The sequence below is a fragment of the Hyaena hyaena genome, unplaced genomic scaffold (genome assembly GCF_003009895.1).
Source record: "Hyaena hyaena isolate Hyena2069 unplaced genomic scaffold, ASM300989v1 scaffold_224, whole genome shotgun sequence".
Lineage (NCBI taxonomy): Eukaryota > Metazoa > Chordata > Mammalia > Carnivora > Hyaenidae > Hyaena > Hyaena hyaena.
The window spans coordinates 2,291,096-2,317,171 of NW_024080854.1; the positions used below are offsets into that span (position 1 = coordinate 2,291,096).

At 34.8% G+C, this 26,076-nt stretch overlaps 1 protein-coding gene across 1 annotated transcript in view; it reads right to left on the bottom strand.

Moving 5' to 3' along the window:
* Positions 1 to 1,708: 1,708 nt before the first annotated feature.
* Positions 1,709 to 26,076, bottom strand: part of EHBP1 (EH domain binding protein 1) — a gene marked incomplete at its 5' end in the record, with an annotated part of 199,053 nt that continues 174,685 nt past the window's right edge. Inside the window, 4 exons of the mRNA XM_039243181.1 lie at positions 1,709 to 2,342; positions 2,589 to 2,703; positions 9,004 to 9,077; positions 10,202 to 10,301. Coding sequence (XP_039099112.1) covers positions 2,252 to 2,342; positions 2,589 to 2,703; positions 9,004 to 9,077; positions 10,202 to 10,301 — 380 coding nt within the window. The remainder of the gene's footprint in view (positions 2,343 to 2,588; positions 2,704 to 9,003; positions 9,078 to 10,201; positions 10,302 to 26,076) is intronic.

Here is a 26,076-nt window from a genome sequence, read left to right on the forward strand (position 1 = left end):
CCTGCGCTCGGCTGGCAACCTCTGGGCACAACGCGACGAAACCGGGACGCGGCGCCTTCGCCCCGGGCCTGACCCCGCTAGTCCCGGGGGTCCGCGCTCCGCCGCCGCTGCGGGGCGTGCGGGCGCCACCCAGCAGCCCAGATGGAAACCCCGCGAGGCTCGGGACTGGGGCAGGAGGGACAGCAAATGTGGGACTAGGGAAGGTTTGTCACTTGACAGGTCGAAAGCGGCGTGGGGAGCCGCCTCTCGGCGAGGCTCGTCGGGAGGGAGGCTTCCCCGAATCCAACATAAACGGGATGGTGATGCTGGCCGCCCAAGCCCCAGGCTGCTCCGGGCTGGCGATTTCGTCTGCCCGCTTCCCTGGGGTTGGAGTCGGGTTCTGAGAGCTTCCCCCAGAGCGGCAGCTAGCTCCGCTAGCTTGAATAAAGAGGACAAAAACTCAATTTCATTTAGTTCTGATAACTTTTCAATACTTCTTAACAATCCTTGTCAGGAAGAAATTCTACCGTAGGAAGTTTTCTCCTTTTGAAAGCCTGGCACTTCTCGAACGCAATTTATGTGTATGTGTCTGGTGTAGATTTGTGTATATATTTACATATATGTATGTGTGATCTAGGCTAAAATATAAATGCTAGAGCGCTGTTTCTGTCTCTAGACTTGTTGAACGAGCTTGCTTTGTTTCGGACACCTCTGTACAGGAGTGACGGAAACTACCATAAAATCGCCAGTTTTTTCTGTAGCCTAGAACTTCTTGCTAAAAGTTCCCTTTCTCCCGTCTCATACACACACCTGCACACATGTAACCTCGCTGCCGACAATAACCTTCTTTCTCTTTCTTTCTTTCTTTCACTTCAGGACCTACAGACTTGCAGGTTATCAGAAGTCATAATTTTTCCTAATGAGTGCAACGTTACTAACAATTGAAAATAATGTGGAAAATTCATGCAGATATTACTAGCATTTTGTCAGTGCTGTGCAATCACAAATTTCCTCAAATCTTTAACGGAGATGACCCTTGACAAAAGAGAATAGTTTACACTGCTTAAGAAAATATGACTAACTGTTTTTCAGTTCGCATGTGTGTGTCAGCAGGGCCCCTTTGGGATGGTATAAACTTACTCAGCTCCAAATACAGCCTAGTATCCTGCTCTGCAATCAAGAGGACCATTTTCTCCCACATGAAAAGTCTTATGGATACAGGAACTTCTCAAACCAGTGGCAAGTTTTCATTGCAAAGAAGCATCAGCAGTGGTTACGGTAAGAAAGTTTCTGCTTTTATTGAAAATTTATATATGACTCAGTATTGTAATAAATAAACAGATAACCATTTTCACACACACAAAAAGACGACAGTGCTATGCTAAAGAAGAAAATATTAATTGGGAGATTTACTCATAGTGGCAAGACAGACTTTTATCAATACAGAATAAATATTAACAGCATTCTTGAGCCAATGTTGAGACCCAACAAAATGTAGGAACCAAGCTAGATGTAATAAATAATTATCCAGAGCAAAAGATGGCGCATTCTCAGATAAGACCGTCTTTGTAAACTGATGCATGTCAATTAGCCCCATCCTCACAGCTCACCTTCAAATCACAGGACTTGTCTCAGGCTACATTAAAGGGCCATCCTCTAAGGAAAGCAGAGGACAGGAACTCTATATCCTTACAGTGAAATGCAAAACAACTGCAGAAAATCCCACTGGTAAATAGAACACAGTTTAATAAGTAGATTGAATATGATCTAACTATAAAATTTAGGTAAGAGTCAAGTGTTACATATGGCAGGATTGGAAAAAAATCATTCATGACATTTCTCTTACCCCCTACTTACCCCTCCCCCCACCATTTATGCTATTAACAACAACAACAACAGCAACAACGAAATGTTCCAAATATTTCTCCCATCAAAAAACTGAGTTAAAATAATGAGAAAGGTTTTTTTCTTTCTTCTTTGAACAGTCTCTTGAACACTCTCAATACCAATCACTCACAAGGTATCTGTGCAAATTTATTTCACATGATTTCAAGGAAATGATTAACTCACACACAAAAAAATCCTTAAACAATGCTATTTTGGAATTTTGTATATTATCTGGAAAGGAGGGAGGAAAAGGGGTGGCGGTGGTGGTGGTAAAGAAGTACGATCCAGCCCCCAAAAATGTTAAAAGTTTTAAATCAACAACGAGTCTGACATTTTCTGGTCTGGGGACCCAGGATTAAAATGTTGGGAGATTCTGGTCCGGCTGCTATTGAAGAACACATTTCTCTTCTTTCTTGGCCATCTTGCCTTTGTTTTGCTCCAGAGTTCGCTCCAAATGCTCATCTTCCTCTTCAGCCCTGGAAGTCAAACAGGAAATACATTTATTTTTCGACGTGGAGGGCAGAGTGGCACTCCCCTCTCACCCCACAATCCGAGCCCCAGCGGGAATAAGAATCCTGGGGCCAGTTCGGGGAAGGGAGGGCTGCCCACTCCCCGCCCCCCGCCCCCGGCCCACCCGAGACCGCTGGACTGAACTTTCCGCAAACTTCTTGGCCCCTCGGCTGGCGGCAGAGACTCGACCCCCGACCCCACTGCCCACTCACTGCTTCTCCTGCGCGTCCAGGTCCCTGACGAGGGCGTCGCGCTTGTTCACCAGGGCCACCAGCTCATCCAGCAGGAGCTGCTCGCGTCGCTTCTGGGCCTCGGTTTTCTGCCAGTCTGCAGAGGACAGGAGGCTCGTTATCCACCCGCAGGACCTTGGCAAACCCGCCCCCCCTTCCCGCCTTTTCCTTGTATCTCTCCGCAAACCATGTTATAGAGCCACTAACTAGTGTTTTATCGGGAGTTTGGCCGTCCTGATCAGGATTTCACCCTAAAACCCCAATTCCTAAATATTTCCCACAGATGGAGATGGCTACGGCTGGGCTGGAACCTGCAAAAGACGCCAGGTGTGAGCCGGTTGTCTGCCGGAGGTGCACACCTGATTTTGCCAGAGAGGGGGTAGGGAGAGCCAGAGGCCCAGAAGAGAAGGGGGGGGGGGGGGGGGGGGGGGGGAGTGGGTAAATGAGGGGGCGGGAAGAAGCAGAGATGGGCGATAAAAATCACTCTGAAAAGGCTGGAGACTCTGCTTGAGAACCTATCCTCCCCCACCCCCATGCTCACCCCATACAGCCCATTCTTCGCTAATTTCCTCTTCGCTCTATTTTAGCAGTTGGATGTATCTCACACTGGGCGCCATATGCTTCACAATAACTTTAAAAGTAGTGAATCGGCTAATTAGCATTTTTCTTTGAAGTAAAAAATAAATTTGCTCTGCAATATTACACTGCAGCTCTCGATCGCATCACAGCCAGTTTTCTTTTGGAGAGGTTTGCTGGGTGGTTTAAAATCAAAGCACTTTTGCAAAGGAAAAATTACATACTTCTTTTTGAAACCCCACGTTAAAGGTTGGAAAATCCGATGGGCAGTGCGCTTTCCACGGATAGGGGCAGGGTTTTTGAAGGCTTTAGGACCCATTAATATATTTCCTAATCTACGTTGGTCTGGTAATTTCCTTAAGATGAGCAGCAGTTTCGTTTAATAAAAACAGGACCAAATCGAACATTTAAAGCACTTTTAAAACCAAAGCCAACTGCTCTCTGGCCAGACTGTAAGGGCTTGTAGCTGTCAATCAACCCCCAGTCTACCCCGCCTCCCTCATTAGGAAGGTAAACAATGAAAAGAAGAAGTAGATGATGAGGCAGATAGCAGAACAAATGAGGACCTAGAGGGAAACAGGACACCAGCTTTAAAAAAAAAAAAAAAAAAAACACACCCTGGCCACTGCACTGACTCATGCATCCCCCTCCCCCAACAAATGCACTTTCCAAAAAACAGAGAGGAGTGCAATCCTTTCGGGTTTCTCTCTTCTCTCTCCATTGCCCTGGGCAATCATGTTAAAACTCACATGGCTGGTGCTTATTCAGATAAACCTAACAATGCACACCGCTGGTTACCATGTGAATCTTCACAAACCACACAAGAATGTGCTGGTTCAAATCCCCCCGACCCCCTCCAAAGCAAAATTTATTCAAGACAGCAAACTGCTCAGCAGCTTTATGAAAGCAAATGGTGCTAGAGGGAATTCTATCTTGTATTTACAAATTAAAAATTAGATGCATCATCATGCAATAAAGGTTAGAATAGCAGCAAAAAGCTAGAATGCTTTATTCAATTCTATCACTATTCCTTTCTTTATAAGCTCAAATACATGCATATATATATATGAAAATGCCAAGTATTAATTATCCACATTTGATACAAAAATTGCACAAATAAGGACATTAACTGGTCACATTACATTCTTATAAAAGGAGAAGTGAAATATTCTATCGCATGGGAAGGAATAAAGAAACTATTACTATGGAAAGTTTTTTTCTGAATATAAGAATTAACAAAAATAATAACAAAACAGCAACATTGAAGAAAAGCCATATCTACCACAATCTTATTCTTTGCATTTAAATGCAACTGTGGGCAGGAACGCAAAACAATTTTCTAATTTAACTCCTGTTCTTAAATCAGTCGTACTCTACACAGCAGAAAAATTAATAGACACTCCAGTTGGAAGGATCTTTAAGGTCATCTAGTCTAATTTCAGGTAACTGTAGTTCTAGAAATATTATCTCAGAGAAAGACCTGCTAAATTTGTAGAAGATTTGTAACTAAATTTTATAATTATTAAGATTACCAGTTTTGATGAATATTAATTTTTCCACTTTCAACCTCAAGAAATCATTCACATTATAAGCTTTATAATTCTTTTCTTCCAAAACATTTTGATAAGAGCTTTATAAATTTCCTCCACCAAATACTTAAAAAATACAATTAAATTGAAAATTATAAATATTTTTAAAATCAAGAAAAAATAAAATTTAACAACAGTCCTATAATTTTCTTAATTAAATTGTTCCTTCTCTGCACTTGACCAGTCACTTCTAAGGCTTTAATTAATAATTAGAAATATCAAGATAAATAAGGCTTTAACAATAAGGATGAGAGAAAATTTTTTTTAACCCCTGAAGAAATGAATAATTTTTAAAAATCTTGACTTTTTCCTAGTTCAATAAAGACATTTCTGTAACAATAACAAAAACATTTTTTAGTTATGAATATTTAGGTTATTTTCATCATTTCACAGTCAAATTTAACTGACATTAGAATTTAAAATGTTGCAGCATAAATTTAAGGATTTCTGACATTAAATTTGTCATTGCTACATTAATATCTATCTACAAAATATTAGTCAACTACAGAGGAAATAGCTATGTACAGTGAGATTTTACACTAGCAAGACTACTTTTACTTGGCATTTGCTTTCTCATGGGAGTATATTTATACACACACACACACACACACACACACACACACACACATACACATATTTGAATGCTGATGGGATATTAAGTAAACTATTTTGATGATTTAAAATAATTTAATAATACCTTTAAAACTGATCAAGATTTACATTTGTACGTTCATGCCTAAATTAAAAAAAAATTTATAAATCCCCTTTTAACAGTTTCACTTAGAGGTAATGTCATGTTTTAAAAACCTGCATGTAAGTCTATATGTTACCTGTTATGCATTTTAAGAAAGGATTACTCACCTGTAACACCAGTCACAGCTAGCTAGATACACTGACTTTGACTTGAACAGACTACAATGTAGCTTCTGATTAATTTAAAGATTCCAGTGTACTTTTGCTACAAAAGCCATATCCTCTTGCAACAAATAGGATTAAGTTTTGATGCTGCATTTGAGCCAAAGTGTTGAAATAAAGAGATTCTGTTTATGTCCATCTGCACTGAACAGTTTTGTTAATTTAAAAATTTCTTTTTTATATATAGGACCAATTATTCATTCCCCAATTGAGTTTATTTGCTGAAGTTGATAATTACCTTGGAAAAAAAGGCAAAAGAAATACCTATAAATACTTCGATAGAAAGGACCTAAAGTTCTTGTAGTAAACCTTCAACCTTGCCACTATAAATAAGCCTGGCACTTTGATGAAAATTAACACTAGTTTTGTAAAGAGCACATTGGGGGATTGCAGTCAAGTCTTATCTTTAGTTCCAGTCAACTAGCAATCCTGAAAGAGTTTGCATCATCATCAGAGCAGGCCATTTGATAGGATTCTACTGCTGTACCTAATCAATCTATGGAAGACTGTGGCTGTGCTGTGTAACAAAGCTAAAATAGATTTACAAATGGGGTTTTAGGGGATAAGCTCCTCCACAGGATTACATATTGATTTTAAATATAAAAAGCTTATCATATAAACCATAACTACAAAAATAGTGAACCTATGCATAAATCCCTTTAGAAGAGCACCCACTTCAAACTCTAAGCCAAGAATAAATCAAGATGTACAAAATCCTAGAGAAGATCCATTTCTTGTGCAGAAAATGAACACACCACTTTCTAAAAGCCCACCCCAATGTGTGCAGAAATGAATTTATCCTTCCTGAGGGCGCATTAAATAATTTGGAACAAAAAACCTATAGGAAAAGTATCTAAAAGATGTTTGTTAGCTTAAGGGATCCTACAACTTAGCTCAGTAGAGTGAAACTCCTGCTATGAAAAATACCTCAAGGAAAAAAAGGCAAAAAACAGGCCAAAATGATTATGGATTTTCAGAAAAATGGATATATTGAATTATTTTCCTTCTCAAACTGAGCTGCTAGAATATTTCTTTCAATGTGCTATATGGCTATTAACATTCTGTGCTTTTTTCCTGGTAAATAGCTTCAGCAGCAAATTTATTTGAAAAGATTTTAGTTTACTTATTATGAAAACCATCTTATGGCTACTAAATAGAAGATACAGGAAAGAAAAGAGGAATGAAACTTAAAACAAAGGAAAGCAAAACAAAACTAACTAGTGTTGCCTATTCATGTGTTTTTCTGTGGGTTTTTACACTCCAAAAGGCTACTGAACTGCATGCACATACATTCTAGGGGCTGACTCAGAAGACACTGTGTTCACAGAACTGATCATCAACACAGTCAATACCTGTCTAGGACAGCCCAGCCCATGCACTGTCCAGGATAGGAGGACAGGCCTCTTACTAACAAAGTATCTTTATTTGTCATCAACAGGCTGCTTCTTTCCTCAAGTCTCTTTTTGACTCAACCAGCAACAGAAACTGACACAATCACATATGGAAGAGTGATCTTAATTAAACAATAAAACAAAACAGAACAAAACCTCAAAAAACTACCAACTGTATTAAATGTGTTAGAAAAAGAAAATCACTTTTTCCCCTTCTTAAAAAATGACTTTGTATTGGTATGAACAAGAATAGGCAGATAAAATGTTAAATTATTCAAGATTGTAGATTTGGTATATAGGGATAGGACTGACCATAAAAAGGAGATCTTTTAAATGTATCATGGCCCTGTTTTTAAGATGGTATTTGGTAATAATACTGGTTTGGGCACAGAAGCAATATCTGCCTGTATTAACTGTTAACTGTATTGTATCAAGCTGTATTTTTGGGATAATTTAACTTACTATACATGAGAGAGTGTTTTTAATACTCTGCATTCACTGTAATGTATAATGAATCTATAAAGAAAGAATAAACTGTATAATGAGTCATACATTATACATACTATATATACATACATTTTATATTACATACATATATATGCCATATAAATAGTATCTGCTATACCCACTTTTCATCTGACTATTTAGCTTTCCAATCTCTTTCAAAGGCTACATTATGACTATAAAAGATTTTATGAAGAGGAAAAATACCATTTAGCATACCTGTGCATTTCATTTCAATGGCAAGTTTCACAGAACTTCTTAAATAATTTTGACAAATTTTATAATCATTATCAATTTATAATTTGATACATTTGGATACCCATTTGAAGGAAATTAGTTATCTGAAGCCTTTTAAATAAGGTAAATCAGATTTCTAAATGAGGATATACAAATTTCAGTCATATTTATCAAATAAGGTTACGGATACAAAAGTATTTAAAAATAAAACCTTTATACATGGGTAAGATTATATTTAGATAAATAGCATATAGTTTATTTAATCACAATGTTAATTAACATATTTTAAAAATATATAGTTTCATTTGGCTTTCCTTTACAAACTTAAATTTCTAGTTTCTAAACTAATTAGAATTGGCTTATTATGGATCAGGTACCTTATCAGGTAAAGAAGGAAATTACTATGGACAGTCAATGGGTTAAGAGGTCAATATAGAATAGGAAAATCAATTTGCATTGATTAGACAAAAGGTCCATTTTCCTGAGCACAAAGGATTAGTTTTTAAGTAGACATCTTTGAACTATAAGACATTTTCAACTAAAAGGTGTAAGGAGAACAGCATTCTTAAACAACGTAAGAATTTAAAAAAAAAATCACATTTAGTAAATGCCATAGTTAAGCTAGCTGATGTTTACTGATGTCATGAATCATGGATTACTACATAATTCATTTAAAAGCTTTATGAAAAGTATGGAAGTGTTTCATTTATCTCTTATGTCAATCTTTGCCTGAATATTCACTTAATAGGAGTTGGGATCTTAAGAACTATAGTAGATTGCAGACATATTTCAGCGTTGACATCAATTAAATATTAAGGTAAAATTTAGAGTCTGATGTGAAAAATCAAAATGATAAATCTTTCCCCAACCTCCCTTGTAAAATTTCACATAGTAAAATGTAATTAAATCATTTAACTCCTTATATTTGCCGTTTAATGGACATCTGAGCTTACTGACAAGAGTTAAGACAATTTTGTCTTTAATAGCACACATAATGAATATCTACCTGAATTAGAGTTCTTAGGTTTTATGTGTCTGTTGCTTTCTGACTCTAAGGCATTTATCTGTAATTTCTGTTGGTTCCTAGTCAGGCCACACCTAGTGAGACTAGAAGGGTATTACAGTCTTTAAATCTCCTTGACAGTTGACACTTCATGTACCTCACTCCACCACAGCATTTCTTACCTTCAATGGCTAGCATCGCCCGCAATTCCCGATTCAGCAGCTCATACCGTCGTTCTAAATCATGCTCTTTTTCCCTAGGCAAGTTGCAAAAGTTCATCAATATGCTAATTACTAAATCATTAAACACTTAAAAGAACCTTTAGGTTACATTGATTTTAGGACTCATAACTGACTTTTCTCTTTAACTTTAAGCTACTCCAAACAAACGATACACAAACCTAAAACCTTCCTCAGGTTGAATATTTACTAGTGCTATCATTTTTCTCCTTCAATTCTCAATTGCACAGAGGTATAGTTTAATCTTCAGGTAAGTAGTCTCATGTAAGCTTCTTGTATTAAGTGCCTGGTATAGGGCTATATTGTAAAATATTTTTCATAGTTTACAGTAAACATTCTTTTGTCTAGAATGCCATGTTGAAAAGAATACAAGAAACATGTAAGTACTACCAGTGCAAATTTAATACAGAGACAATTAAAAAATCCAGGAATAGTGGAGTTTTGTGCCTCTTCATAACTCTTCTAATCAAGTTCAGGAGTGGCAGAAATGACAAAAATAGAGGTTCTTGCTAAAATAAAACATGTAAGCCTGCTCCTTCCCACACTAGGTGGCATAATATAAGAATATTCTAGTGAACAGAAAGAAACACGCATTAAGTCCTATAGTGAACTAAATGCCAAAGACCAAGAACTGCTTACATTTGGTCTAGTCTACATTTTACTGTACACAAAAGTGATCTTTTTATGATTGGAGAAATCATCCAAATTTAGGGTAACATCATCTGTAGAATACAAATGTACTTTTGTCCACAGTAAGAATTGTTACCATTTTTAACTTAAAATGTGATGTTAAATAAAGTTTAATTTTATTTCTTTTCCCCAATAACCCTTAGTATATATAATCCAAATCTCCTTTTTGGTGCACTAGGGTTTTATTTCTTAAATACAAAAATTTTTTATATTCCCTAGCTTTCTATACAATAAACATTTTTCAGTATATATCACTATTTTAAAAAACTACTGCTCAGATGAGAAATTATTATATACTGTTTTTAATTTTTATTTTTATATAAACTATACTATAATCTCCAAGGAAAGAAAAATATTAAGCTTAATTAAATTGAAACCCCAAAGTAGGCAATGACAAAAAGCCTAAGATTCATTTGTTGTAGGAAAAATAAGCATAAGCATGAGTACTTACAGGAGAGAAAGCTGGTTCATTCTCCTTATTAAAGCATTTTTCTTATTAACCAACATAAACCATTCCTGCATCATAGCTTCTTCTTCTTCTGTGTTCCTTCCTGTAATTCAGCAAATTATTTATTACTTTATGAAATTTTACAAGCCAAGTAATAGATTAGCACAAGGGTTTTTTTTAAACATGAAATATTTTATCTACCCCAAAAGTACAAATTAAACTGTTTATAATAACATAATAATAAAGTCTAGGGCCTGAAAAAATAAATCAACATCTAAAAGTTCATAAGCCAATCTTCTAAAGCTGGTATTACTCAGCATACATATTTCAGTCCTGCTGAACATATCTGCAGATCATACTAACATTAAGTACAGTGGAAAAAAAAAAAAGAAAGAAAGAAGGAAAAAAAATAAAAGAAAAAAAGGAAGAAAAGAAAAAAGTGTTCCAACTTTTAAATCCACCCCAGAGGCTGACTAGTTATATTTCAATAAGGAACTCATGCTGCTAACAGACATACGGTCATGATAAAACAAAACAAAACAAAAAACAAAAAACTCCACCAAACATTAAAAAAATCATTAACAGAATTATAAGACTAATAGGAAGATCACAGAAATCCAGAGATTTTTGTGAAAGCTTCCACTTGTAACAACTTGCTTTTTTTTTCTTATTTTCCTCCCCAAAAGTAAACTAAAGATATACATTCATATATCATCCTGGAACTCATCATCCCTAATAGGGTAAACACATACAAATTATTTTAAATAAATTATAAATGACTAGGCTACAAAAAATACCTTTAACTACCTGTGAAAAGACACATAATAATGAACATAATAATGATCAGTACATCACAAAACATTTCAGCAGAGAGAAGATCTAAAATTTAGACTTACTGATTATACATTTAGAATTCATTCTTCATCATCTATACCACTCCCCACTGAAGGCCAGTATATCAAGGGTTCTAATATATAGTATATATTTGGTATTGTTCATGTAGAAGTAGGCCACAATCACATTCAAGAAAAATATTAATCCCTCATCTTCTTCTCATCTCTCCATTCAAACTGTACCTCTCAAATTTATAATTCTTTGACTTTCTTCTTTCTGAATTTCACCCATGATTGGTTTATTGTTTTGCTAGGCCAGTATTTAATACTTCAGTTCCACTTCTGTATAGATCTGTAGGGCTAATTTAAATATCTAATAAAAAATAAAATATCCTAGCTTTATTTTTTTAGGCAAGATATTTTCTTTTAACTTTCAAACACACAATCAGCCCATTTAAAAAATTCAGACAATAGATACCTAAAATAAAATCAGTGAAAAGCCATGTCCTCGTTCACCAGCCCCTCCCTCCCCATTCCTCTCTCCATCTCTTTTGTCCAGAAGTAAGTACTTCTACAGTTTAGCCCATCTCCTTTCAGACCACACAGATTACTATGTATATCAAATCACTGCATTATGCCTTATTTATAGACAAATACAGGTTTCTTGTCTTTAGCATAAGTAAGATCATATTATATATTGCCTTATGATTTGCTTTTGTTACACTGTTCAAAGATCTACCTCATTATTTTTAATATTTGCATAAATTATGGACGTACCATAATTTAACTATTTCCACATTAATAGAAACCTGAAGAAATTTTTGGAATGGAAACAGAATATAAAGAGCTCATCTGTGTGCAAAAGATCAAACGTGTACTTCAGAGTATCCCTATAAAATAGATATCTGTTGTTCATCATTAGGGAGAATAGTGAGGATACATGCCTTCATTAAATGCTGTTAAAACTTTATGGTATGAAGCAGGCATAGGATAGATTTTTTTGGAGTATGAACAAAAGTCTTTATTGTTTTACAGTATTTTTAATCTCTCTTTTAGGGTAGCTGGTTTTGTATTCACTTTGGACCATGTGATGTCTTGACACTGATCATGTGATACAGGCTGTGATACAGGCTGCGATACGCACAAATCCCTGGGTAGCAACAAAAGAAGAAAGAGTAGAAAGAAAAAGCTGAGAAAAAGCTTGCAATTTGGAAAAAGGCCAATTGTACCCTGGTGAAGGCCTTTTTGATCAGTGAAATGACACATGTGTGCAATATTAATAGGTGCAGTTTTTATGATATTTTATTTGCTGATTAAAGACTTAATTCATATGTTCATAACATAAGTGGCTTCTAAAAATATAGACAGATTAAAACTTTGTTTTGAGTTTAACAACCTATAATTCAGGCTTTCAGCAATACTAGAAGCAACTAGCCTACTCTTAAATTAGCATCATTTTCTTCAATGGAAGACTGCTTCCTTGAGAAAAACAATATGGATATAGTACTGTGTTACTTTTAGTTTAACTTCATGCCTATGATTTCTAGGTAAGAATAAAAGATACCCCTCCTCTAATTGTTAGTAAATGACTAATCATACAAGAGTCTTGTACTTCAAAAGGAAATAAGCCTAACAATAACAAATATTTAAAGACACATTACAGTCTACCACATAGATTATATAAATTAACTAAAAAAAACATATCTGAGGTTAAATCAATTCTGTATCACTATCTCCTATCTGAGATAGTATACAATGATGGAAATCTATATTTAGCCTAGTAATAAAAAAAATAAATTTTCTTCTAATACATCATTACACTATTGTTTTTCGGGATTTAAAATTTTTTAAATTTAAAAAGCTTTTAAAAGCCAGTAAGTTGAACCATTACAAATTAATCCTGACTTTAATAACTGGTTAAAGACCCCTTTAGCTTTATAAGTAACAAAAAATATTAAAGCCTGTGATCACAGTGAGCTTTTCTCATTTCTCCTCTAACCATTTGTTATTTAATCCAATACTAGTAATCCAATTTGTCCATCAGACTTTTAAAGGGCAGAATGCAACTTCCTCAGCTTAGACACTTTTCAAAGTACAATATATTTTTCAAATGAATGCTGGATGTTTCATTTTTCCCAACTGTTCCTAGCTCTAATGCATGAGGAAAAAAAGAACAAGATGAACATTGTTCATACTGATTAAGTAAGAGCTCATTAAAGAGCTGTCAGTGCGGTACTTTGAATATGCATGAAGCATATAATCAGATCTAGTACCGTCACTAGAGGAGAATACGGTAAGTACAAAGGATTGATTTAATTACTTAGAGTGGGCTGTGGTGGTAAAGCAGTCTTGTTAGTGCAAAAAGAAAAAGAGGTTGTATTCTGGCACTGTTAGAAAAAAGGCAGTTTTAGCTTCTACCACAATACATAATCTCAGAATAAAGCACTTTACATTGTAGCTTAAAATGAAGACTGTCATTATTTTATAAAATGGCCATAAATCATTTTATCTTGTTTAACCTCACCTGGTTAACTACTTGTCTTTCAAAATTATCTTTAATTTGTAATTACAACTACATTTTGTCATCATAGAGTCAATACTGATACTTTTAAAAAATCTTAATTCTTTTTCAGTTTTATGAACTGAAAAATTCAAGACATATACTACTGAAGATCGTTTTGAAATAAAAAGTGACAAAGTACTACAAGTCAATATACAATTACTGAAATGTAAAAACATGGCCGGGTTGTTATACTGTATTTTAAAACACAGTGCCTCAGGTAAATATACTACAAATAACAACATCACATTAACATTTTAAAGTTAATAAAATCTCTGGTAATATATTTTTTTCTTTTTTTCTCCTTGAAGACTTCTGTTTTTATTTAGCCTCTAGGAATGTAACATCTTTTCTGACATCACAATTTCTTAATGTCAATTTTTTTTCTTTTAGCCAATTACTACAACTGGGATATGATTTGTAAAAATTATTAAATGATCAAGAATAATGATAATGGCAGGAAGAGTAACTATATAAATATGATTTCCAATCATTCTCCCTATGACATAGTTCACAAAAACTACTTAACAGGATGCAGCATAATATCCAGCATTATATACTATAATATACTTAACACCTTAAGCACTATAAATACTTAATAAAAGCAGGTTGACTATACCAACCATTTTTATATTCCATCTTCTCCAAAAATCAAAAAAGATTTAAAGATTTAATTTCATTCAAGAATTCATTCATTTATCCAGGAATACATATGTGGTTTTCATTTATTTTTTCAGAAGCAGTATTCTCAATGTAAATTTTTAAATGAATAAAGGAAAAGTGATGTCAAAACCCTAAAGTTATCAATCATATATTCAAAAACTGTCTACTAATTAATCTTCCCTAATTAATCTTTCTCCATAAACTTATCATCTATTTAGAAAGATATATTTTTAGGCACTGAATACTTATATACAATTTAAAATAAAGAACAATACAATTTTAGCTAAACAGAAGATGATTTCAGTGGAAAAGAATGAAAACATAAAGATGTAGGCTATTGTTGTACATATAAACGAATTCAAAATTTCTACCTTGAAAATGTTAAATCCTGAAATCTTGCCATAGCCCCATCTAAGGGATGGCTGACCAGTGATCACATATGGCCCTTAAGGGACACAATGTAACAAAGCCACACCAAACAAAAAAGTTGCCATTACAAATTGTCCTAATGGTATGATAACACCAACATGATGACCTTTGAAAAACAGAATGTATTACAGTAGAGAGACTAGCTGGTACCAGAGAATCACATTTTAATAACAAAGGAAGCGAAATCTGGTAGATTTATTTAATGGACAAAAAAGAGGAATTTACTGTAGTTATGTAGGGCCATGGACACATCAACTCCTGAAGCAACATTACTGCAAGATTACTGCAAGATTCCAGGGCATCCATTTTAGAAAATATTTTAAACTTAGAAAATAACTTTATTATGAAAACATTTTACTATATAAGCAAATAGCCGATAAATGTTTCTACCCCAAGAATATCCTGAAACAGCAATCAATATACAAAGAATCTCATAATCTTTACTAATGTTTTTCAGCAATAATGGTCTTAAAACTATTTGCTTGGCCTGATATATTTGTTATAGTATTAATATAAACTTTGGGGAAAATCTTGTCTCCTATTGTTGCAGTAGAATAAAAACTAACACACTCTCTCAAAATAAACATACCTCTTATTTACTCATTTGGTAAAACAGAGATTTAGGACAACGTTTTTCTACAGATAAATTCCGATAGACTTTTAGCATATACTTCTTACAGGAAGAGGTACAGACAGCTTCACCAAAGTTGTTCCTCCATAAACTTAAACATAAAAAAAGAAGCTATTTCTAAAGGTTGGAAATTAACAGCAGTCTTCTTGTACCAACTCCCTAATAGAGTCTGAACAGCCTTTTTTATGCCAAAGGTCAGTGCTAGATATCCCAAAGGTAAACCTAGCACAAACTTAAAACAGCAAAAATAAATAAATAAATAAATAAATAAATAAATAAATAAATAAACAAATTTAAATAGTATGGAAGCAGTGACTGATCATGGGAAAATTATAACAAAAAATTCTTTATATTACTTATAGTTTAGAATTTTCTTTGAGTTACATATGGGATGGGTTTACACCTGCTAACCTTTCAGTGATAAGAGCATGTGAAGGTATTAATATGACCCACATTTCAGTTAATGCATGATTATCTTCACTACCCACAAACAGCCATGTGACTAAAGCTAAAATGCTCAGAACATAAGTCTAAAACTGCACTTACTTTTCAGAGGTATATTTAACATATTTTGTTACAAAAATGTAGTGAGTCATTTTTATATAGGCATCATTGAACCAGACTACTGTCTACTTAGTGAATCAATTAGGCATCCTGTAATAAGGGGAAAATTTGAATTGTGAGCCATGCTTACAGATGGATAGCTTCCCCTGCCAGTTCGCCCCTCTCTTGAAGTCCTTTTGTTTGGACTGCACCTGGCGGACTCCTCTCTACCCCCTCTCCTTGTCCAAGAGCCTTCACACAGTCATGTCATAGAAATGACTTAAAGAGTGGCTCCAGAAGTGACAGAGACTAATGTTAAAGACAAACATGAAGATTTGATTAAAAGTATTTCTTGAAAGGTGGGAGTGGACAGAAGCAATATTTCCATATTAATGTATTTTAAGATGTGATTTTAAATACGCATGTGTATACAGTTAAATAAAATATTATAAAAGATATTTCTAACCTTTTATATATTTAAGTAAGTCAAAATTTCTGGTGGGGGGCTCTTCTCATTGGGAGAACAGAGGTTCATCTTTTTTTTTAAAGGTCATTTAGGCATACTGTTTTTTAATAGGGTGGTTTCAGAACCCAATCTATAACTTAAGTATTTTATGGAAATATTCATTAAGTATATGGAAATGACTAACAAATAAACCTTAGAATAAAGACCTCTTTAGAATTAAGACCACCCTTATGAATGTTTACTCGTATTGACTCTATGAGGTACTTTTGTGGATAAGACTATAAATTCTGATAAGGCCAAACATAATGTATAATTGTACTGTCTATAGTTTCTGTGGCTGGTTAGAGATATCATTGTGAATATGATGCAAATAAGATGAACACTGGATCTGCATCCAAAATGGCTTTTTTTCCAGCTTGGCTAAAAACAAACAAACAAACAAACAAAAACAACTTGACTGAGCTCCTTGAATTTAGATTAATGAACCTCTGAGTCTTAGTTTCTTTTCTTCTTCTTCTTCTTCTTCTTTTTTTAGAGAGAGAACACAAGCAGGTGAGTGGGGCAGAAGATGGAACTGAGAGAGAGAGAGAGAGAGAGAGAGAGAGAGAGAGAGAATCTTAAGTAGGCTCTGCGCTGAATATAGAGCCCAACGCAGGACTCAATCCCACAACCCTGGGATCATGACCTGAACCAAAATCCAGAGTCGGAAGCTTAACCAACAGAACCACCCAGGTGCCCCCTTAGTTTTCACTTCTATAAGGGTAATCAAATTGCTTATCTCATATGGTTGTTAGAGGAAATAAATGAAAAAATCTATGTAAAACCTTAGCACAGTACCCAAGACTAAAAATGCTAGCTACAATGATGATGATGATGATGTCACGTGCAGGCAGCGCTGTGCCAGGAAATGCAGATACCAAGATGATCAAGATGTGATCCCTCTCCTCAAAAGGTTCGTAGTCTTATGTGGAGAGACACATAACCGGGAATAACTAGAGTGAGGGTAAATTTCTAAACAACTCCACAGACACAAATTATATTTGAAATCTTTGATAGTCCTAAATTCTACAGTTAGTATAGTTAGTATGTCTTTGGTCCTAAGCAGGATAGGTAAAAAATGTGGATGAATCAGTACAAACTCATTTCTGCAGCTGGAAAAACAAAGTGAAAGCTCTACAGGGTCATCAGTGTCACTACTGCATTCAAAAGATGGCCATAACAAGGACATAACTATGTGGCTGTGCTCCAGGTAATAAAAGTCTAGTTATTTCCAGGGTGTTACAGATTTAAGAACAAAGGAGACCATGGAATACTTCTTTTTTTTTTTTTATTTTTTTTTTAATGTTTTATTTATTTCTAGGAGAGAGAGAGAGACAGCGTGAGCAGGGGAGGATCAGAGAGAGAGAGAAACAAAAACTGAAACAGGCTCCAGGCTCTGAGCTGGCAGTCAGCACAGAGCCCGACACGGGGCTCGAACCCACGAACCGCGAGATCATGACCTGAGCGAAAGTCGGACGCTCAACCGACTAAGCCACCCAGGCGCCCCTCGTGGAATACTTCTTAACATCAAGAGTAAAGAAGGTAAATTTTAAGATAGAAAATTATAAACTACTAGAACACATTTAAAAGTTTACTAGTTATTAACACAAAAGAAAAATTGAAAAATGACAATTTGAAGTAAAGGTGTATATAATTTAAAAGAAAGCCCTCAATAAGAAAAACTAAATATTTATAACATAAACACCTTCACCGAGGATGTAAGTTTTCATCATTTTTACAGAAAGAGATTTTGATTTTAAAAGCCGAGCATCTTTAAAATCAGCTTATGAAATTGGCAATGCAGATGAAATAGCTGATTTACTAAATGCCAGGTGAGAATGAGATTAGATTCTGTTGAGAATGTGGAAAATTAAATATGTATCATTTTTAAAATATACAAGGACAAACCAGGTAGATATTCTCCAAATAGGCTTCTTTCTAATAAAGAGTTTCTCCAAAGATGTATTATGCAGTCAGTCAGCTACTCTTTTAGGTAACCCCCTCCTGTGTTGCTTGAAGTGTTTAAATGTCCTTAAAAATCATACCCATGATGTCTTCAGTGCCTTCAGTTTCCAGTAAGCGATGATCCAACCCCCAACTCTCAATGCACAGCCTGCACAGCAACCTCTTCTTTTACTCTATACCTTCGTTCATCATGCTTGTGTACAGATAGCCAAGTAACACTGGGACATATCCTTCCCTATGTACCTTCTTAAATATCTTTATTCGGTGAGGGAGAGCAAAAGGGAATTTAACCTATTCCTTTCTAGTCTATGGCCACATTGAGTCTCAGAACACAGAAGCCTCATCAAAATGGGACACTGCAGAACCATCTCCAGCAGCACTCTAACCTGCACAGAGCTTCAAAAATTACACAACACTTTGAATCAAATGCAATCAATGCTGTTTTGCAAGACCAGGCCAGGTGACTAGTCTGGATTTCAGCAATATACCAACTCACCCAATGCCCCTTAATCTTCTCAGTAGAGCCATTCTCTTCACCAGGGTACACAAGAGGCCTTCATGATGGACTTGTATCCACAGTGCTGTTTCCTGAAGCCTTGAGAATAACAGTATCTCACAGAAGCTACTGTATGTAATATATCTCTCTCATCAGATCAGTGACAACCAGAAGCTTTCTTATGGGCTGGGAATAAATAATGATGATGACGACGATGATGATGATGATGATAGCATCAAATATTGAATGAGGTTATATAACTTAGAGCTAGCTAGTGGTGGAACTAGGCCTCAAATGCAAGCAGTCCATCTTGTAAACCACCACTCTTAGCCACCCCACCTGACATGCATAGGTAACCAATCTTACAGAACAGGCCCTTTATTTGGAATTCAGACCAACCTTGACAAAGCTTTCTGAATGATTCTGATAAGCAAAATGGCATAAACAAAACAAAACAAAGAGCAAACCTTCAAATCTCTGATTTAAAAAATCCATTCTGTTCACTTACTACATTCATTTGTAGTGGGGACTTTGTTTGCTTTTATAATGTAGGCCAATGAAACTTAATAATGATCTCAGAGCAGTACACCAAGTGATGTTAAGGGGAATCAGCCTTTCTTCCTATGCAGATATATCCTTATGATCCCTGAATTACAGATTGGTGTACACTGTCTTCTAGAAACATGATTCCAGGGAAAGACCTGTCACTTTTTGGCTAACTATAAGCTACTCTGATTCCATTTGAGTATTTAAGGCATCCTTCAATAAAAATGGCCAAACAAGATTACTCTGCCTAGCACTGGATTATCAGGGAGGATTCAAATTCCAGCCCTGCTCTTGAAGAGCTATGAGAACTTAGATAAATTACTTTATTTCCCTATGCCTCAATTTCCTCATTTGTAAAATAAAAATAATAGTACTACTTCAGGGGGATTCTAGGAAGATAAGTGAGCCAACATGTGTAAAACACTCAGAATAGTGCCTGGTGTATAATGTTATTAAATCAATGTAATGGTGGTTGCTATGTTATACTGCTATTGCTGTATTCTCTCTCTCTCTCTCTTTCTCTCTCTCTCTCTCTTTCTCACTTTCTCTACATATACACATATAGCAAAAAGCCACATTCTTGATTCAGACTTTAGGATCTTCCCTGACCACCTGAGTCCTAGGATTATTGATGTTATACATTGACTAAGATGTTTCTATCTTTACATATCCATTTTACTGGATTAGTCAACCACATGCTTCCTACCATCATTTCAAGTTTTTCATTCCCCTTAAATATAAAAGCCCATCAACAACATATTTCCCATTTTTCTTTTCTTAAAGGATCAACTCAAAATGCAAATCCTCTATGAGAGATGTTCCCTTTTCCAAGGTTTTACATTCTGTTAAATCTATTCCAAAGAGTCCCTTACTAATAGCAGTATCTTCGGTCAGAAATTCAGAGAAAATAAAAATCTAATGTGTAACTACCAGAATCTCTAGAATTCCTGAAGATGAAGTTATTTTCATATTTTTCCTCAACTTAATCCCCAGGATATGTTCAATTCTCCTTTTTATCATGATAGCAATGTTTAGATACCTCTTAGATTGAAGAGCATCATGCTGCCCCAATAGTGCGTTTCAGATCCTTACATAAATGTTAGGGGCCAATCTCCAGCAGTTAGCCATATGTCCTTCTGTTGTGTTATGTGTCCTTTCCCTTTCTCTCCAAAGCTACAGCTTACTTATAAAGGGTCAGAGCAACCACATCTAACACACTTAATCTACATTCTCACCCAAAGTAATGGGAATTCCAAGTCTGTTTGGTCCCCACAATGTTTCTGTTGGTATTATTAGAAAAATAAACAAATGTTATTTTATAAATAACAGAATGAATAAATATTATCTCAGAATTTAGCAAAACAGCTACCTAGTCAACAATGACAATTTTAAAATGTTCAGCATAACTTTACTACTCTTTTAATTAAATTCAAAATAAGCACTTGAATTAAAACAAGTGGTATTAAAAGTTTAAATTTTTAGCTCCCTCTAATTTTATTCTCATAAGAAATTAAAACATTTATGGCTAATAACTTATTTCTGTGGCAAGTTATTTATACTCAACATAAAACTATTGCTATTTTTTAAATCACTGAAATGCATAATAAACTCATTTTTTAAATTAAAAAATTATTTTTAAACTTTTCCTTATGGAGGTAGATCCTTCAAAAGCACAACAGATAGACCTCTGACCAGGTCCATCAAATCTCAGATCAGAAGTGTCTATTTAGGAGACATGCTGGTGGGGAAGAAATGTTGGGTGTTTTATACAATTCCTAGCTTTGGCCACCAAGTGGTGCTATTAATTCAGAGTGAACTGGTATTTGGGGGAGTGGGGTTGGGTGGCTTTGGGGTGGGTAAAATATATAAACAGTCAATAAATGCAGAAAGCACTCACAAGTTGGATGTTCATAACTGGTTATACTGTGAATTTACATATCATCTCCCACTCAATGTCACCAGTATAAAAACAGAAGAGAAAACTAATTCACATACTCTTATTTTGGTGATAAAGTCCACTATACTCCCTCAGGAAAATAACTATTTATACATACAGTTTGTATCAAACTTTATCCTTTCAGGCTGTGCAGCTATGAAAATAATCACACAATTTTGATTAATCTTCCTCCCTCTACAACATTAATCCAAATTACTCAATTAAAACAAAGACACACACATACACAAAACCTTTACATAAAAGTAATCTGCAATAAACATTACAAATCAGAGTAAGCATTTAAGAAAATCTAACTTCATTTTATTTATCTATTTATTTAATATTTATTTTTTCAGAGACACAGAGAATGCACACAAGGGCAAAGAAAAACAAAACTTTAACTTAATTTTTAAAAAAGGTACCAGCCTGACGTTTTTTCCTTAACTTATATTGTAAACTTCTGAAGAAACAGCTCGTAAGTGGATAATGCCTTTCACATTCTAGCTTAGAAATGACATGTGGGGAGGACAAGGGAACACGTAAACAGGTTCAATGATTATTTATGTTTAGTGTTCTTACGCAGTGCACCTAGAGGCCTAACTAGGTAGGTTAAAAACCCACCTAGTCATGGAAGGAAAGATATAATAATTTACAATTCACTAGAATAAGAGCTAGCAATATCTACAGAACAGACAGTGATTTGAAAGCATTACTTTGTAAGTCTGTATAACAATAAAAAGAAAGTTCACAGCTATTCAGTTGGAAGTTCTAACCCAAATATCCAGTTGTCTCTGTACATTTACAGTTTTAAGGAATTTTTTTTTTCAGGAAATGTTTCCATTTGGGGAAACTTAGAGAAAGGTGTTGGAACAGAGCTCACATCCCTTCACAAACTTGATTTTGACTCTGGACTGAGGAGGTAATTTATACATGCCTAGCCATCTCTGATATCATTTTTTTATCAAATCAAATGGTGAAATCTTGGTTAAGCTTCTTAGGAATAGTGTCAGGATGAAAAAAAATGTCTCCTCGACAATGCATACGCAAAGTTGGTTCCTACATGGATGTCGTAAAATAAAATTTTCAAAATACAATGCTTGTTTATTTCTTTTTAAAAAAATTTTAAATTCTTTGTTTTGAGAGAGAGAGATCAGAGAGCCCAAGTAGGGAGGGGTAGAGAGAGGGACAGAGAATCCCAAGCAGGCTCCACACCGCCAGCACAGAGCCCAATGTGGGGCTTGATCTGGAGAACTGTGAGATCATGACCTGAGCCAAAACCAAGAGTTGGATGTTTAACTGACTGAGCCACCCAGGTGCCCCAATGCTTGTTTATTTCTATATGTGCCTCATGAAACTCATATAATTAGTATATCAATTCACTGAAACGTATATAGGTTGAGGGACTAGCAAATTCCTAAGGTTTTCTCCTAGCTATTTATTTAGTTTTAAAAATGTCCACAGAGTTATGAGTTGTGTTTTTTATATAAGCCAAAGGTTAAAAAAATAAACAAACAAACAAACAAAAAACAACACCAACAACTTTCCAGTCTTCTGTCGAATTGCCAAATCAGTTCTTCAGGCATTTTTTTGGGTGGTGGGGAAAGGGAGCGGGACAGAGGGAGTGTGTGTCTGTGTGCTGAGGGAAGAGAAGAGTTGTGATAGAATGGGAGATACGCATATTACTTAGAGGCGAAGGAGAACTTTAAATAAAGGTAGAAACAATAATAGATAAAGAAACCACTACTTTAACAGCAGCTACTTTCATACTGAGTACTAACCCTCTGCCTGGCTCTGTGCCAAGTACTCTTATTTTTGTTAAATTTTATCTATATCTGTATCAATATATTTTGTACTCTCAATAACCTTCTGAAATAGATGTTATTGGCCTTTTTTTTTTTATTTATTTAATGGCTGAGGAAATAAACAGAGGCTCAGAGAGGTTAAGTAACTTGTTTAAGACCACCAGATTCTAGCTGGTATCTTGCTCGTTTTCAAGTCTATGCTCTGATATCTTTATGCTGTGCTATTTTCCTTAGAATTTTTAGCAATGTGGACTTAACGTATCTTAGCCCCATGTTTCTCAAAATGTGGTCTATGGATTACCTGTATTAGAACTGCCTAAAATATGGGCCCCACCTCCGAACCACTGAATCAGAATCTTTCAGGCAGGTCCTGGGAATCTGTATTTTTAACAAACTCCTCAGGTGGTTTTTTAATGTAGGTAAAAGTTTGAGAACTGCTGTCTTAGCCCTTTCACAAATAAGTCACCAAGATCTTTTTTTTTTTTTTAAAGAAAGGGTGATATTTCATGTATAAGATGTTATTTTAGCATTGGCATGACATTACACAAATTTAATTTCACATTCAGAAGAAAAACACTTTGCTGCCAAATCAGTTCAAATGCCTAAATTTTGTTTCATAGATAGATGCTGAGAAAAACACATTTTCCTGGAATTTCTACTTTTTTAAGTGTTAAAAAATTTTATTACAGTCTAGAATAAGGATGTACCTCACTTTAGGCAATAGACATGTTCCAAATTAAAATTATGGTGATGTGATAATACTTTAGGTTCAAAATTATATATTTCCAATTCAAATTCTACTTAGTAGTGGAAAATACTTTCTAAATATCACTGGTAGAAATTATATATATTTGTTCTGGATAAATGAACAAACATGAATCAGCAAATGAAAAAGTCACCTTAAGACTATACAGTGAAAGCCTGGGACATACAGTGAGTGCCAAGGAGAAAAACAAATGTTAGAAATGAAAACTTTAGGAGGTTCTCTATATTCTGAATCAGAGAGATTCCTTTCTAGAAATCCTATGATCCAATATCTACTGCAAGAACTAGAATGATTCAACAACAGTTGAGTGCTACTACACTTTGATATAATTTATAGATTTTCCTTCTTTAAATAATCCAAATACTGAAATGCAGATAGAAACAAGATATTGAAGATGTTTGAATTAGCTGAACAAATTGTGAGAGTAAAGAAATTCTGAAAGTATGACAGTAGTGTTAATTTTTCTTGTAACTACAGAAGGAAAAAACTAAAGACAGGAAATAATTTACGAATATTACCAACGTTTAAAATTGAAGACAGCAAAAACACTGTAAGCACCTTAAAATGTAAGCTTTCCTTTTATTTATTTTTTTAAGTTTTCTTTAAATGTTTAAGTAATTTCTACACCCAACATGGGGCTCAAACTTATAAACCTAGACCAAGAGTCATTAGCATAGAGCTCGACTGAGCGAGCCAGGCGCCCCTGTAACTTTCCTTCTAAAACAAACTTTACTATTTCCTTTATATTGTATTTCTATTTATAATGAATTATTTTCAATAGTCAAAGGCCTATTCCAGTATATATGCAATGTATAAGTAAAATGTATATATATGCAAAGAGAACAATATTAACTTATTATAAGTATTTTATTTAATGCTTGATGATGATAGGTAACATTCCTAACATACTAGTGTTCTTCATCCTTCAGTACATTTTTATTTTAAAGGTGACTTTGATAAATTTAAGTATTAAAAAGATGATATAAGTAATAATAGCTGACATTTATTGAACACTGTATATCCACCAGACACTGTGCAAATGCTTCTTATATAAGGTATATAATTTAATTCTCACAATTCTTTTAGCTGCCACCCCATATCAACTCTGACCTAGTGTGACCAAGTTTGAACTCATTATATGCGCTAACCAGGGTTTAGTTTGTATACTCAAAGTATAGGCATAACAGGGCCCAAAATTATTTATTGAATGATAATTACCAGACATAAAAGGATAAATGAATTTCCTCCTTTATGGGAATTAAAGTTAGGTTCTTTTCCCCAATTTTTTTTTAAAGCCATAGTGTCCTCATTTTGTTAAAGTGGAAACTGAGGCTCAAAACTGAAAAACTAAGCTAGTAAACAGGAATGAATATAACAAGTACTAGAATGGGATCACTCTCCCAGCCAGGGTCCCAACTCAGCGCTGGAAGAACTGAGTCCCATGTTTTCAGATGAAGGTATACTAAGAATTTTAAGCATGGAAGAAAAGGCTCCCTTATAATTATGCTAACAGCAATGGAAGACAGAGGGCTTTAGTAGGTAATGGATAAGAACATGGGAGAGAAGGTTCACATGGAGACCTTGAGGAGCTGGGCCTTGGCTCACTGTTCTTCTACCTTGACTATGATTCAATCAAATGTGACAGAATCAATTGTTTGACATGTTCTTTCATGCTTTTAATTTTTCTGAATATTGTATTAGAATACAATTGCATGCAGTTCTGTCAGTTTTTGCAACTAGAAAATGATTTTATATTATTTTGCACTCGGAGTTTGGTGACATAAAATTAAAATTTTGATGCAGCTAAAAACACAGAGACATACATGAGACCTGTAACACCACATTTACCAAAATATGTTACCATTTTACTTCCAAAAAGGAATGATTTCTATCAACTCTTATAGTCTATCAAAGGATGTGGCTCCATGCCTCTGGAAATTATACTAAATACTCATTTTGTAGAAAAATTTCAGACATAAAATGTTATTTACTGGCTTCTCTGTTATGATACCAAGTCAATGCCTTATGAATCATCATTAGTAATTATTTTAGTGGGGAACCTATGGTATGTCATATGATGTTAGAAAAAAATTCTCATTAATGAAATCTATAGTTCTTAACTTTTTTAAGTTTTGTAACTAACATGCCAAAACACATATCTCACACTTAGTTTAATGTATATTTTCAGTGACATGGCCTCTTT